At 43.0% G+C, this 16,691-nt stretch overlaps 2 protein-coding genes across 3 annotated transcripts in view; both read right to left on the reverse strand.

The window, feature by feature from the left end:
* Positions 1-337: 337 nt before the first annotated feature.
* On the reverse strand, positions 338-9,443 carry ANKRD60 (ankyrin repeat domain 60). Its single transcript, XM_054980870.1, has 4 exons — positions 9,113-9,443; positions 5,920-6,050; positions 2,516-2,681; positions 338-628 (listed from the first exon to the last, which is right to left on the reverse strand). Exons 1-4 carry the CDS (start codon positions 9,408-9,410, stop codon positions 360-362), a joined length of 864 nt encoding a protein of 287 aa, XP_054836845.1. The 5' UTR covers positions 9,411-9,443; the 3' UTR covers positions 338-359.
* Positions 9,444-9,852: 409 nt separating this feature from the next.
* Positions 9,853-16,691, reverse strand: part of LOC129330712 (serine/threonine-protein phosphatase 4 regulatory subunit 1-like) — a 59,528-nt gene continuing 52,689 nt past the window's right edge. For both annotated transcript variants that reach the window (XM_054980868.1, XM_054980869.1), the window contains exons 17-19: positions 16,440-16,574; positions 13,835-13,976; positions 9,853-13,482 (exon numbers count right to left, since the gene is read on the reverse strand). In XM_054980868.1, the coding sequence (XP_054836843.1) occupies positions 13,328-13,482; positions 13,835-13,976; positions 16,440-16,574 (432 nt within the window). In that variant the 3' untranslated portion in view covers positions 9,853-13,327. The remainder of the gene's footprint in view (positions 13,483-13,834; positions 13,977-16,439; positions 16,575-16,691) is intronic.

Below are 16,691 nucleotides of genomic sequence, written 5' to 3' on the forward strand. Positions count from 1 at the left end.
TAGCAACCTAACCTACCTTACATGTTGTTCAGAGGATGGGGGGGGCATGTACGCTGCCATGAATACCTTGGAGGAAGGGCAGATTAAAACACAGAGAGAGATACAGAAGAAAGCATGTTCCAAGCATCCCCAATCCCATTACAGAGATTCCCACACCCTAATTGTGCAGTTCAGCACTGTGCAAACTCCATTGACCCAACCTTCCCATAGTTGCTTAGCTCTTCAAAGGCTGGTTTTACTTGGTTTTTAAAGAAGAATGTCCCCTTTGTTTCAATAATATTCAGGGCACATGTCTGAAAAAACATGAGCCAAACTTCTCAATAAATGCTCTGGTCATTTTTTTCAGCTTTGGCCTGCAGTCAGGTTTCTGTTTTTGCTTCTGGTTTGGGCTTGGGAGAAGTACGGGTGCCAGCCATTCGCATACGCCACCGGTACCGGAAGAGCCTGCGCTCACTCTCTTTCTGGCCCCACATGCGGGCCAAAACCAGAGCATTAAGTCCATCATGGTCCTCGTCGGTAATTTGAGCGCCATAGTTAAGAAGAACTTCTATACAGTCAAGCTGCCCTGTTACAACAGCGGCATGAAGGGCTGTTCTACCCAGTGGAGTTTGGTATCTTGGATCTGCACCTGGAGAGAAAATAAGACATCCAAGATATTTGAATTTATAATTTTATTAATTTTTTAAGTGTTATAGCAGCTAAGATAAACCATTAAATACACAAGTCTCCAAACTTTTTGACTCCGCAGGCACCTTTGGAATTCTATCACAGTATGGTGGGAGCAACCTCAAAATGGCTGCCTCAGGAAGCATAGCCAACCACAAAATGGCCACCAGGGGATGTGAAGCCAACTGCAAAACGTTAGGGAGTGAGGTTATGTATATATGTATGTATAATAATAATAACATTCGATTTATATACCGCCCTTCAGGACAACTTAACACCCACTCAGAATGGTTTACAAAGTATGCTATAATTATCCCCATGACAAAACACCCTGTGAGCTGGGTGGGGCTGAGAGATTGTGGCCATCTCTTTAAGATGGCCACACCCTATTATCTCAGAATCTCTCAGATTTGGAATTCAGTGAAAACTGCTTTCTTCCTTTTGGAACAATAGTCCAGGCAAGAAACTTTTATCATTTCATTTCTTCTTGAAGTCAACTTAGATACAATAGGAATGATATGTGTGCTTTCTGTGGGGTATGCCAGAGTTCTGTGTGTCTAATGTTTTATTTAATCAGATTTAGAGAGCTCAGATTATTTTAAAATAAAAGTCTTAATTAGTACATGAGCTGTTTGTTGGCTGGGAAACAGAGTTTTCACTTTGAACCTGGAACAAACAAACCAACCTCAATGTTTTCCTTAGAGATTGAAGGCTGTTCCTTCAAGCACAGAATGTTGTACAGGAATTTTCAGACATTAATCAGAAGTAACATTTCATGGTTAACATGTTGCTTTAATTCAGTCAAAGATGCCCTTCACAAGTGAGTCCTGGTAACCACCACACTGGTTTGGGAGATTCCTAGAGATTTGAGGTAGAACCTGGGGTAGTCAGGTTCTACCTCAAATCAGAGAGAAGGGACCTTCTCTCTGGGGAGAGTATAATACCAGAGAATCTACCCTCCAAAGCAGCTATTTTCTCCACAGCAACTGATCTCTGTAGCCTGGAGGTCAGTTGTAATTCTGCAAGACCTCCAGGCCATGCCTAGAAGTGGCAACCTAAAACAAACAGGTGTATCTTTAGCATAAATGCAGTCTTACAGTCACACTAAGAGCAGAACCACAAGTGACAAAAGGCACAGATTGGACACTAGTCAGCTTCCCTCAAGTTTTGATGGGAAATGTAGGCATCCTGGTCTTGCAGCTTGGCCCTCCGACTGCTGTCCAATGAACTTTTCAACTGTCACTTGTCCAACATTCCGCCAAGCTGCCTACATTTCCCATCAAAACTTGAGGGAAGCTGACAAGTGTCCAACCTGTGCCTTTTGTCACTTGTGGTTCTGCTCTAAATGTTACTTCCTTCATGCGTTCATCATTGAGCTAACCCAGGCTCGTGCAGATACACAGCAGCTCTAGAGAACCGTTTGTATTAAAAAATGAAGAGGCTAAATGGGCTCGGAAAACTGCCACCAGAGGAGAGAAAGCTCCTGCCTTTCTCCCAAGCTTTTTCCTCCGCACAAAAACAGTATGGGGTTGGGGAGAGTTTTCCCATTTCTGCTGCTGCACGTGGAAGTATTGTGAAAAACACTTGGGAGAAAGGCAGGAGCTTTTCCTTCCCCAGCAGCAGCTTTTCAAGCCCATTTTGGCTTTTCTTTTCTTATGCAAGCCATTCCCCAGAGCTGCTGTGTGAATGTGCAAGCCCAGGTTGGTTCTGCGGCAAACTCATGAAAGAAGTAACGTTTAGAGTGACCCTTACAGACTAAGGTCTACTGAGACTGCTTCTTGTAGACTGGTCGTATGGAAAATGTTAGCCTGCACAGCTACAATGACCCCTTCTGAACTTTGAATACTACCATTTTGAAGCAGAAATTCCATAATGTCCAGGCGGCCTCGGTGCACAGCCACAAATAACGCCACAAAACTTCGGTGCGCTAACCACTCTGTCCTTTCTTCGGGTTTCATCTGTTCTGTAAATGCCGTGCAAAATAAGGAGGTCTTTGTAGCTCCTAAATGATGCAGCTGGCAATGAAAGGCACAAAATATTACCCAAGGATTGACTCATTATTTAAATAGACTCACAGGAAAGCTATTACATGCTTCAAGTTCCGCGATGTTGGCAAAGCAGTAAAAGAGTGGCCAACATTTCCCCTGTTTATTCAAGGATTTGCATTGCATTCCAGTTGCCCTTTAGACTTCTCTGCCAGATTTGTAATGAAACAGCGATTTAAGAGTTGAGTCATTTTGGGGAAGGGGGATGCAGAAAATAAACCAATTTGGTTAAAATGTTAATGTTCTCATGGCTTTTTTTCAGCTGGAACGTGGTGGAACGGAGTTCCGGAACCTCTTGAAAATGGTCACATGGCTGGTGGCCCCGCCCCCTGATCTCCAGACAGAAGCAAGTTTAGATTGCCCTCCGCGCCACTGGCACAGAGGGCAATCTAAACTCCTCTCTGTCTGGAGATCAGGGGGCGGGGCCACCAGCCATGTGACCATTTTCTCCGAGGGCAACCCACTGAGTTCCACCACTTATTTCCCAGAAAAAAAGCCCTGAATGTTCCCATACCCTCATGCAGGAAGGACAACCAACTGTGTTTCACAAGACAGCAGTTGCTGTAAATTTGACAGTTTCAAGGAGAGAATTATTACTATGGAGATGGGTGAGCACCTTCTTGATAGAGAAATTAGCATGTCAGACTGTGGCCAGGGAGTCCCTGGATACAAATCCCTACTTGGGCATGATGCTCACTGCATGATGTGAGGACAGAGGAGATGCATGCATGTCACCCTGAGTTCCCTGGGTGAAAAAAAATGAGAGATATTCGGGATCTTTGGTCAAAATTTGGTTGTTATAGTGGTCAAATTATTGGAGAAAAATTCAATGATCCTCTTCTCTTGGTTCCCTGATCCCCATTCTCCTTTCCTTGAAATCTGTCAGCTTCCTTTTAGGCCTTCCTGTGCCTTGGCCTAGCAGTGGTTTCTCTCTCCCAGCATTCCTCAGCCGTGACATGTTCCTACTGGTGCAGGGGATTCCCCCCTCCACCAGCGAGTGCTTCCTACCACTGCTCAACTGGGCAGCGGGAGGAAAATGGCAGGAAAATTTGAGGGTGTGCCGTTAGAATCCTTTCCACCACTGAATGACTGTACTCAGTTGTGCCATTGCTCTTCTCAGAGAGAATGCAAAGTTAGGAAGCAAATATGGCAATCTTGCTCTTTACACAGCAGGCTCTTCCAAAAGGCCGCGGGGGTGGGGGGGAAGACTGTTCTAGAGCAGTGGTTCTCAACCTGGGGCCATATGGCCCCCCAGGGGGCCCCAGGATATTCCAAGGGGGGCACAGGTAAAAATTGCATAAATGGGGGGCCACAGCATGAGACTAGGGGACCACAGAGGGAAGTGAGAAGTGAAGAAAACAGAGAAGTGACCGAGAAAAGAAAACAGAAAAGACAGAGTATGGGGTGCTGTTTCTTCATGCAAGTGTAATCCTGAGTTCACTAGGGGGAGCTAAAGAGCAGGGGTATTCCACATAAGGAAGAAAAAGCACAATTTACAAACAAGACATTGAAAGTACAACACCTTATTGGCATATAAAATAGCTACCTTTATACCGGTAGGGCAAGGGGGGACCACAGGAAGGAAACAAGGTCGGAAGGGGGCCACGGTCGGAAAAAGGTTGAGACACACTGTTCTAGAGCAGCTTAGGATCTATCAGGCATTCTCTACCTAAGCGTCTCAGCTCATGAGTTAAAGACCACTGCTAGAGAATATTCGCAAACATTCCATGGCAAGCAAAACAGTGGAACAATAGTCCCAGTGTGTGATGGAGGGAAGAGGGCTCATTGTCAAACTCTACAAAGAGGTTGACGATCCCAGCACTGCCACACAATTGTATATGCTGTGGTGGCACCACTTGTGAACCAAACACAGCCAATTAGTCACATAGGATGCGGATAGTCACATAGGATGCATGTTGTTTTATGCTGCACTCCTGGCACTATAAAACAAGGGAGAAAGAAGAAAAGTTAGAACTTCCTGGCAGACCAAAGTGCAGACCTGGTGAGCCATGGCTCCATGGAAGAGCTTCTTATATTATTCAGAAAGATCTGGTTTCAATCCAAACATCCTATATTTAAAAGGATCAAGCCGTAGGTGATGTGGGAGACCTCTGCCTAAGACCCTGTAGAGGCACGCCGGTCTGAGTAGACAAGACTGACCTGATTCAGCATAAGGCATGTGATCAAGTGTGAGCTGCATTAGTCTTGGTGTGTCACATGTTGTGCAGGCAAGTGGAATCCAATTATTTTATACTTTGTTTAGAATTTCACAATAGGTAGAACAGTGGACAGACCTAGCTTCAGGAGAATAGGACAGGAGCAGGGTGCTACCTTACAGTCTTGGGCTCAGTTTAAATGTGGTGGGAGTAGACCAAAGTGCAGACCTGGTGAGCCATGGCTCCATGGAAGAGTAGAACAGAAGAGTAGAACAGAAGTTATCCATGCAACCACCTGTAGGCCGTAGCTTGTTTGAACTGCTACAAATGCTACTATAACATCCCAGCTGCTACATCATCCAGGGCTGCAAATATGTAAAGCTTTGCATGTTAAGGAACTGAAGGCTGAATTTAAACAAGATGCCGAGTCAATACAGGTAAGTTCCCCCTCCACCCAGAATCACATTTAAAACCAGTGGTCACTTTCTATTCCTGAGGCACCTTCCCATTCCAAGATGCCTGCCTATATTTTAATTGCACTTGATACTGGGTACATATTGTGTTCAAATAGGCATGGAAATAAAGTTGCCAGGCCAAGCTTGACAACCGGCAGAAGAGTTGAGAGTGAGGATAAGGGGGCCTGTGTCCCTATGTCACTTCCAGGGAAAACCAAGAAGTGATGTATGGTAGCTCTAGGAGTTGTCAGAACCTCTATGGTTTTGCCACAGATATTTTTTGGGTGATTCCTAGAGCTACCGTTTTGTCACTTCCAAGTTTTCCTGAATGTAGCAACTCAGCCAATATTATAGAGTTTTAAAAAAAAATATCCAAGAGGTGACAGGCAATGAATTCTGTCAGCAAGAGGCAGCCCTACATAGAAACACACACATCCTACTATAACTGAGATATCAAGAAAGGCACATATTATCCAGGAGGCTGCTAACAACATTGACTTCCCGTCTGTGATGGCAACACAAACTTCTTCTGAACCAACCAGCTAGTGTAGTTTAAGCAAAATGTATCCACATCATTCCTTTTATGAAGAAACCAACCTTGTGGGAACCTCCTCTTACAGCTGCCCTCGCGAGTCGGCCCCAAGCATCTTGTGACCAGATTCGCATAGTGATGGTTGACCCAGGGATGATTACATGCTCCTTAAATGTAGAATTGTCAGGGAGATCCGCTGTAAAGAAAGAAAGAAAGAAAGAAAGAAAGAAAGAAAGAAAGAAAGAAAGAAAGAAAGAAAGAAAGAAAGAAAGAAAGAAAGAAAGAAAGAAAGAAAGAAAGAAAGAAAGAAAGAAAGAAAGAAAGAAAGAAAGAAAGAAAGGGTTGTGAGAGTTGAGGTGTAAATAAGAGGATTCTCCAAAGGTTGTGGCAAACTCTGCTTTGTCTTGAACCAAGAAGAATCGTGAACATTTATTTATTTGCTTTATTTATACCCCACATTTCCCATCAATGGCTTACACTCAGGGTAGCTTACATGGTTCTCCTTTCCTCCACCTTGTCCTCACAACAACCCTGTGAAGTAGATTGTCTGAGAGTGTGTGGCTGGCCCAAGGCCACCCAGTGAACTTCCAAGGCACAGCAGGATTTGAACCTGGGTCTTCCAGAACCTAGTCCGGCATTCTGACCATTACAGCACACTGGCTCTGCTAAATCATTGAGTCCTGTGTAGTCCTTCAAGTGGATTATAAATTAGACAGATGCATCTTGATTTTCTTTTTCTCTATTGTTTCTTTTCACAGGGGCCTGTTTCCATTACATGTATCAGCATACTATGCTGCCACATAGTAGTCTCTCTGTACACAAGACATCTTACATGGGGAACACTCATGTGTAGGGAGAAGCAATGTTAGCTGGGAAGCATAGTTTAAAAAGACAGAGCCAGTGGAGATCGCTCCTCAGAGGGTTTGTTAATTTCATCTTTGCCCCCCTGAAGGGGAGTGAAATTGACAGGGCCTTCAGGGAGGCAAAGATGAAAGAAATTAACAAACCCTCTGAGAAGCAATCTGGTGTGGAGAGGTGAAATTGACAGAGCCTTTGGGGAGGCAAAGATGAAATTAACAAACCTTCTGAAGAGCCATCTTTACCAGTTCTGTCTTTTTAAAGTACACTTTCCGCCTAACTTTGCATCTCCCTACACTGGGGCATCCCCGTGTAAGATGTCTTGTGTAGAGAGACTGTCAGTTACAGTAATCAGCCAGTTCTAAAGCTTGACTGATCTTTAATTCTCTGAGTAAATACCAGTATACCCAATAGAAAAGCAAGACACAGATTTATAGGTAAATATAACATTGGTGAAAACATGCAAAAGAAGGCTGATAAGATGGGAAATTTACATGTATAATTTTTGACAAAGATTTCTTTGCCTATGTTTGCTGAAAACATGCCAACCGAGAATCTCCGATTGCTAATGCATCCTGAGATCTTGCCAAATGGTGCTTATGTAAAGGTAAAAATAATCCCCTGTGCAAGCACCAAGTCATTACTGACCCATGGAGGGATGTCGCATCACAACATTTTCTTGGCAGACTTTTTGTTACAGGGTGGTTTGCCTTTGTCTTCCCCAGCCATCTACACTTTATCCCCAGGAAACTGGGTACTCATTTTACTGACCTTAAAAGGATGGAAGGCTGAGTCAACATTGAGTCAGTTACCTGAACCCAGCTTCCGCCAGGATCGAGAGCAGAACTTGGGGGGGGGGGGCAGTGCTGCAGCTTACCACTCTGCGCCATGGGACTCTCTAGTGCTTATGTAATTCCGCATTTATCTTTTCTGGAAGGACCATCTCCTCTCATACTGTCCATCCCACTAATTAAGACCCGTTTCTCAAGCCCTGCTCTCTGTGCCCCCACCTTCAGAGGTGAGGCAGGTGACAACAAGAGACGTGGCATCTTCTGTAGTGGAACTTTTGTCTTTAGAATACCCTCTCCCACCTTGAGGCTCCCCTGGCACCTACTTTCCTTTCCTTTAGGCACCAGACCAAAGCACGTTTCTGGGAGGCCTGATCAAAAGGATAGATTCACAAAGGCTGGAGACAGATGTGAGTCCGCAGCAATACTGCAAGAACACAGAAAAAATGCAGAGTGTGGTAGTAAGTGAAGAACTCAAGCTCAATTGTTGCTGCGAACATATGCTTGAGACTTCAGAAGAGAGAAACGTGGCTAAATTAGATTTTCAGTAGTTGAGCTAGGGCTCCAGTGTCTCTTCCAGAACCATACAAAATAGCAAAACTGCAGAATTATGTTAAACGGCAGAAATTCTGCAAATGTTTACAGTTTGCAGAATTCAGCTGGTTATGGAGCAGAATTTTAATTTTTTTTTGAAGCACGGCCCTTGCTATATATCCCTTAGTTGTTTGAAGACAGGAGAATGTTGCCTCGTGATAGTCTCATTTATTTAGTTAGATATTTATACCCTACTTTTGTCCTCAACGGAGACCCCAGGCAGGTTTCAACACTGTTCCCTCCGCCTTCATTTTGTTCTCATACTAACAACTCAGGGAGGCACGTTAGGTTAGGTCACCTGGTAAACTTGGTGGCATAGTGAAGATTTAAATCAGGGGTCTCCTAGACCCCAATCTGACACACTAACCACTATACCACAGTCATGGATATTACTAGAACGATAGGAGAACAGTAGGCCACAAAGGGCCTAGAATAGAACAAATTAGAGAGGAGCATGAAACAACAGAGTAACACAGTTGTACGGCCTCTTGTAGATTAGAAGAGCTAACTCATATCACTATATACGATGTAGCTGTTCTCCTATAGTTCTAGCTATATCCATGACATCCTGCAGAACTTTTATCACTATTGTAACACTGGAGCCTGGAGGTAAACCAGTTAAGGGACAGTGCAGTGCCGCGTATTGGTTAGAGCACTGGGCTAGACTCTCAAAAAAACTCACACCCCTGGAAATCTAGTTGGTGTTTAAGGTGCTACTGGACCCGAATCTTGCTGAGCTAGATCAAGGAGATCTGGGTCCAAATGCTGAATTCAGCCACAAAACTTAGTAGGTCACATAGAAGCTTACTAGCTACTGTAGTTTAGGCTGAGATACCTCACAGGTGGTTAGGAGGGTAAATGTGAGACAGGTAAGCCATCCAGAGCCCTTCAAAGGAATGGCAGGGACTAGTCAGAGTCGCAATCACCACTCTCTTTGGAGGCCAGCTCTTGACAAGGATGGCTATCTTGTGGCTTTTTAAAGGACCGGACACAGCTTTTGTACACAAAGGGACCTCACCTTCATCCAGATATTGGAGGCGCTGGAAATTCACAGGAATTCCAACCAACAGCTCCAGCCGGGCCTTCAGATTGCTTATTCTCAATTCACGGTGACATTCAGGCACAGAAAACGTCTCCTCGGTGTCAACGACATGTAATTTGACACCAAAAAACCGGACAGGACTACTGAAATCCGCTGAACGCGACTGTTGCTGCAACAGTGTGCTCATGGGAAAATTCACCCCTGTCTTGAGCTGAGAAACCGTGCTGTCTTTCCTCTTTTTCTTGTGCGGCATCTTTCGAATGAGACTATTCATCAGAGTGTTGCCGTCAGGTTATCAAACCATGAAAGCAATGATGTCATCCAACAGGAACAATGCGCGTGCGCCAACTCGCTAGCACACCTCCAATGTGATGTCATCTTGTAGCTAGGAGAACTCAATCTCTGCCAACTTGATACAATTGGCAGAGGAAGCACAGCCCCCCTGCAGCCAAGTGAGCAAGGCCCTTCTCCGAACGCAACTCCGAAAACGCAGTCAGATGCGCCAAACAGAATAAAGCTTCAGCAGGGTAGCAGCTCCGTCAGATTTCCTCTCCTCTTTTCTGTATGTTGCTGGGATACAATCAACATTGCCTGTTGTTTAATATGGAGTTCTTGATGTGCTGTTTAACAGTTGAAAAGAACACATTCTTACGGTGGTACAAGTCAGTAAACAAAGAAAAAGTTTGTTTGATCAAACAGTCAAGGGATTTATTGGGATAAATATGAATAGAAAGATACATAGGTTCCATGTTCTGACAAAATCTGCGGCACTTCCAGAGTGTCTCCATCTATTTGGGTTCTAAACAAACACTGTCCTTTACAGACATTCAACAGCCACTTGGGCAGGCTTCCAGGAGGTGCCAAGTTTATAACCATATACAGCAGATAACAGCAGGGATGATTTCTCAGTAAAACTACCAACATGCTTTGGATTACAAGTGCCCAATATTTCAATATTGCACCACGAAGGACATTTTTCCACATCCCATATCCAAATGTATTTCAAAGTGAAACCCTTTGCAGCTTTTGTGAGAGAACGGTGGCTGCTTAAGAACTTTTGCTTATGGTGATCTTTTAAAAGAAAACGTTTACATAATTTAAACAGTAAAATTCATCTCTGCTGTACGTGTCTCCCCCCCCCCCCACCTAAAGTGATCTATAAGGTGCTGCCGTCGTCATGCTTAAATTATACTGGAGGGGGAGGGGGAGGTAATTAAGGGATATCTTCTGGACACCTTTCAAACATTTCAAGTGGCACCTGTAGAGCTGAAAATAAGCCCACTTGAATGAATGAAGGGTGCACAGGTTGACACCCATTGCCAATAGTACACCAAATGCTTTAAAAAATGTATTTGGAGTTGGCGAGAAGAGACTGCAAGGTAGGAAAGTGTAGGAAGGGGGGGAAGTAAGTTGAACAGAACTGCACAAAATTCTCATTTCTAGTACATGCAATTACAGATTCTTAAACTTTTTTTAAAAAAATCACATTTTCAAAAAGGACAAAATGTCTGGATTTAGGAAAAAAGGTGCTTTTTAATGGAAAATTTGATTTGTCGCATCAGTAAAAATTAAATTCAGCAACTTACTCATGCATAAGTGATAACAACAACAAAAAATACCTTAGTGGAAACTACCCCAATCTTTCTAAATGACACATGGAAGTTTGATACTTAGTTGGGCTAGTGTAGCAAAGGATACGTATCAATCTAAAACTAACAATGTGGACATCGGACCGGGTTATGTCCGAAGAACAGACTATATATAGTTCTTTTTTCAAACGTTTCTATGTACACTTTTTAAAAATGTAACGATCAGTGCTGAGAAATTTAATGACCTGTCACAGTCAACAGAAACAAACAAAAACTTGTTAGAACAATTTTAGAAAAATCTGAACTGTTAAAAAAAATACTCATATAATGTTAGCATTAGAAAAAGATATTAAAACTACCAAAAACTGACATTTTTTGCTGAGAAATTACAGTAATAAAAATTCATTTGCATTGAAGAGGCATTTGTTTTCAACTTATTAAAACAGTTAAGCATAGTACTACCGTGCAGAATTCACAGCTTTACATAGATGTTTTATTCTGAAATATTATTTCTAGATCATTTCTAAAAGCAGTTTAGGAACTTGCAAAGCAAATAATGCTATCACACATGCTGAACACTGTATTGCAAACCTGGAACACATTTTTTCATGGCCTGAGTTTGACAGACAATTGTGGAAAATTAAACCTTAAAAGTCCTTGAAACTGAGAAAATTTACAAGGAGTTGACACTTAATGTAACAAAGAGCTCCGCTGTGGTCTACACAAATGCTTAACAGAATATACTTGCTATTAAATGAGATTTGTTTCTCTATAACACATTTTGAAAATCATTTTTGACTCAATTATGCTTCAGAGCTTTAAGATTATATATAGTGCCCCTTGGGAGAGTTTGCATTTAAAACACAAGGAAGTCTGAAGGTCCAGTTCCATAACTGAAAAAATCCTGCTCTAGAATCGTTCTGTTTATGGCCAACTTCACTATTTAAAATTTAACTCAACAGTGATCACTCTTATGAGCAATCCTCAATGAGCGCCTGTATCATTCACCAAATTCGCTTGTGTACAACCCAGGCAATCTGGGTTTCTGGAGCTGGACTCAGGAGTTCTCACAGAAGTGGTGTGTATATCATATTAAAAATTTTAAATTTCCATGGGTTTCCAGAGATAGAATTCCCTTACGGTTGTACTCCTTGGACTGGAAACATAATGATTGAACCAGCCATAGAAAAACGGGTTTTGTTATCTTGCCATTATTGTAAACTTTGCACTCTTGGCCTGGATGGATTTGCATTATTAAGGTTCTAGATTGCACATGAGAACCTTAATAATGCAAATCCATCCAGGCCAAGAGTGCAAAGTTTACAATAATAAACCAGAATAGCTGGGATCCAGAGCACACATACTAATCGGACTTCACAGAAAGAGAGAGATCTGCTGGTTTTCCTTTATGGCAGCAGCCCCTCACACCTAACAAAATGCTACTCGAGCAAGCCCTCCAACCTTCAAAGGCAGTTTGGGGTGGGGAGCTGTGATGGGAAGGAAATACCCAGGGCGCGCACGCACGCACGCACACACACATAACTATTGAATCCCAGCCAACAACCTTCACAGGCTGGACACCACGCCGGAATTCCCACCGATCTTCATCAGAAAAATGACTTCTCATTGAGCAAAATACAGAAACCCATATTTTCAGAGGTTTTCCAAAATTCAGGAACTTGCATTTCTGACTTAATTCAATGTCTCCTCAAAACTTAAAACAAATTTGCTGCTGTATTCCAGTACTGAAGGATTAACAGTTCGAATCCACACACCTCACACCTCTTACTTCCAAGCAGATCCAACAAAAACCACTTCAGAGTTAGTGATCTAAGGACTGTAATCTAGCGGGAAGAAGAGACTGAGGGTCAGCAGGAACGAAGGAAAGTGACCACTACAAAGGGTTTGTTTTTAATTTAACACACACCAACACACAGGACTAAAAATGCCACAGTTCACAAAGTGAATTTTTAAAACATCATCTACCTTAGACATAAAAATTTTTCCTATGCCCTAACAAGACAACTGAGCTATAATTTTTGCTTTGGAAGATAAAAAAAAAAGACTGGTTTTATTACAGAAACATATTCAAGTTTTCTGATTCTTTGCCAAGTTTCATATGTACACTTTGAGTAAACTGACAAAATAAAATGAATAGCTGTAAACAACAGAACAGTTTATAGCAAAATGGGTGTAAGTGTCCGTGGTTTTCATATTCGCTGACCATATTAGCTCAAGCCTGAAGTGGTGACCAAGCTATTCACATCCCATGCCCTTGAGTCAGTACATTTCCAAAGACATGTTGCTGATACCTCGGAGGATGCTGAAGCTGTGAATGTGTGCATTTCACACAAACACAGATATAAATACTGGATTTTTTTTGTTGAGGTCCATGTTTATAAAGGGAGTTGTGGTGGGGGGAAGTACAGTTGCTGAGTATTTCGAATCACATTGCCAGTTTCTGGATAGGTCCACGTGTTCTTCCGTTATGTGACAGAATTAAGAGCAAGCCCTTTTTCTCTTGGGTTGCATTGATTGCTTGATGCAGTCTTCTTCCTGGTTAGTTGCCACAAAGCTTGGCGAGCCGCAGAGACAAATGAAGTTAATTTTGTTTTTCAAGTGAAGTAATGTGCACGGTATGGTGTTTTGGTTTGATGGTGGCAAAAAAGGCAACATCTTGATCCCTGTCTGCCTGAAGAACTAGAACTGTCTCTTCAACAGCTTCGAGATGAGGGTTGCCCACACTTCTAAAATAAGCTACAATGTGGGAGGGAAGGAGAACATTTTAGTCTGACCACATTGTCCAGCATCTGTCTGAAAAAAAGTTAACCATGGGTCCCCAAGAGGCCGTCACCTGCGGCAACTATAAGTTAAGCTCCAGTGACTCCTCCTCCTTCTCCTCCTCCACCAAATGCTTCATACGAAGTGAGAGATCCTTTTCCCCAAGTTAGCCACAGAGAACTTCATCACTTGTATATGTCAGATGCTATTCTAGGCGCAAGGGGATCAATCTCCCCACCCTTCAAGTAATTTAATGAATGGGGCAGTGTCTCACTTTGTATCGGCCTTTAGGGAAGCCTGTCAACAGCAGAACGAAAAGAGCACATACCTTTCTCCAACAATGTTTGTCTCAGAGCTTTGGCAAGCAGAACCCTCACGTTTGGCACCGGATCAGAAGCCAAGCTCAGGAGGCTGGGCAGCAGGTGTTCAACGAAATGATTAACAGGCATGCACTCCTCTTCCACTACTGCCTGTGAAAATAGCAAGCAGAAACCAACTATGTAAGCAAAGTACAGAGTCTGGTTTTCAGCAGAAATATCAGTCAAAACTGCCATGTTTCAATAATGGCACATGCTGCTGTGGAACACAAGAGCATATGCCGCATAGTGGCTATGAAACAGGAAGAGCCAAGTTTGAATCTCACCTTAGACATGAACTTACTACAAGGCCTTTGGTAAGACGCTTTCACCAGCAATATGGGAATGCAGTCCCTACCCTGCAGGGCTGCTGCAAAGATCAGAACAAGATGACAGAGCTTCGAATGAGATTAAAGAACTTTGAACATTCTGGAGAGAGATGTGTGCAGCTATATAATAGTGTTGTTATGATTATGGGATGCCTTCTTCTGGACTCCCTTGCTCTACAACTTTGAGCAGCAATACAACTCTATTGTGACATCAGAGCAGATCTGCAAATAATGCCAAAGAATTAGGGAAAGTAGAGAAGAGACAGTGTATGTGTGTGTGTGGGGGGGGGAATCATAGGTGAAGAGGAAGGATGGGATGGTGAGAGCTTCGGCAACACTCACAAGCCCTAATAAAGAGAAATCATTGGCTAGTTGCACACGAGTCTTGCCATTAGTGGTCCCCCTCCCCAATTTTGTTTATGTGCTCTGGACAAAAGGCATTTAAACTAGATACCTGGACCATTATAAAATGCAGATTGTTTATTTCTCCAAGGATGCATTGATGTAAAAGCAAAAGAGATTTCCTATCCCGTTGGAAGCATAGAATAAATGGACAATTCTCACAATGGGGGAATCGGGTTGTGAGGCTCCAGAAGGATTGGAATTTGGACCATTGTTCATGAAATGTTCATAAATGATGTGGCATTGAGGCTGGAAGTTTGAAGAGGTTGCCAGATTATTCAGGATGGCAAATATCAAAGATTGTGAAGAACTCCAGGAAATTCTCTCCAAATTGGATGAGTGGGCAGAACATGCCAAATGAAGTTCAGTGTTAATTAGTGCAAAGTAATGCATATTGGAACAAGTTACACACTTCATATATGCTGATGGGGTCTAAACTGGCAGACACTGAGACCATGGGGCTGTAGTAGGTAGTTCAATCAAAATGTTGATTCCATGTATGGCAATGGTGAAAAAAGCAAACAGTTTGGTGTGGTGGTTACAGCTCTCTCAGAGTTCTCTCAGCCCCACCCACCTCACAGGGTGATTGTTGTGAGGATAATAATAACATACTTTGTAAACTGCTCTGGGCGGACATTAAGTTGTCCTGAAGGGCGGTATATAAATCAAATGTTGTTGTTGTTATACCAGTGATTATATAAGACGAACTGAAAATAAAAGGGCCAGTATCATATAACACTATCATGACTGCATAGTTCTACAGGTCACTTTCATTTGGAGTACTGTGTATAGTACTGGTCACTGTCTCAAAAAGGGTATTGCAGAGCTGAAAAAGTTCAGAAGGGGGAACACAATGTGATTAAATGGTTGGAGCACTTTGCCTATGAGGAAATGCTAAAGAGTCTGAGACTTTGCAATTCAGGGGCGGGGGGAGAAACCCTGAGGGGAACAATACGAAAGAGGTTTATAAAATTATCCATGGGGTGGAGAAAGTGGATGGAGAGAATTTTCTCTCCCTTTCCCACTATGCTAGAACTCAGGGGCATCCATTGAAATTGATAGGCAAAACATGTAGGACAGACAAAAGGAAATACAAGTAATTAAATTGTGGAATTCACTGCCAGCGGATGTAGAGATGGCCATAAGGACAGATGGCTTTAAAAAGGAATTGGACACATTCATGGAGAAGAGGTCCATCCTCCATGGCTACTGGTCAAGTACAGTAAAGGGAATCTCAAGAGCCAGTGGGATATAGTGTCTAGTGTGTTTGGTTAGGATCCAGGAAACCCATATTGGAATCCCCCCTCTGCCATGGAACCTTGTATGGTGGCCTTTGGCTGGTCACACACAATCAGCCTAGCCTACCTCACAGAGCTGTTATGAGGATAAAATGGAGGTGTGGAGAACAATATAGGTCAATGTGGGTTCCCATTGAGAAGAAAAGATGGGGTATAAATGAAGTAAATAAATCTCCATGTCCAGGACAGTAAACCTTTGAATACTCAGACTAGGAAGTAACATCGGAGGAAGGCTGCGGCCTCCCTGCTCTGTTTATCGACTCTCCAGGATGACTAGGTGGCCACTGCAACAGGCACCTCATGTGTTCTTATTGTAGTCATTCAAAGACATGCATACCGCCCGCCCCCCCCTAAATATTCATATCACCATTGTGTTACACTTGCACCCTGCTCTTCCATCAAAGACTTCAGGATAGCTTCTTTATAGTTCCCTATCTGGACAGCTTATAAACCCTCTTCAGCTTCAGGAGCAGAACCATGCCTTCTTAGATCCATTCTGGTCTGTACTCACATCTCAAGTAAGCAACAACAACTAAAGGAAATCCCACCTGGCAGATGAATGCAAATGCTTGTCTTCCAATCCACTTGGAACAATGGCGAAACGTCACGATCAACTCATTAATGAAATTTAACCCCAGAGAGTTTGCCTTGTTAGCATAAAACTTCTGTAATATTGCCACAACCTGTGAAAATGTCAGAGGGGAAAAAATTAGGCCGTGAACAGCAATGCCCCAATACTGGCATTTTTGAGCCAGTTCGGTGTAGTGGTTAAGAGGGCGGGACTCTACTCTGGAGAGCTG

The sequence above is a fragment of the Eublepharis macularius genome, chromosome 5, assembly GCF_028583425.1.
Source record: "Eublepharis macularius isolate TG4126 chromosome 5, MPM_Emac_v1.0, whole genome shotgun sequence".
NCBI lineage: Eukaryota > Metazoa > Chordata > Lepidosauria > Squamata > Eublepharidae > Eublepharis > Eublepharis macularius.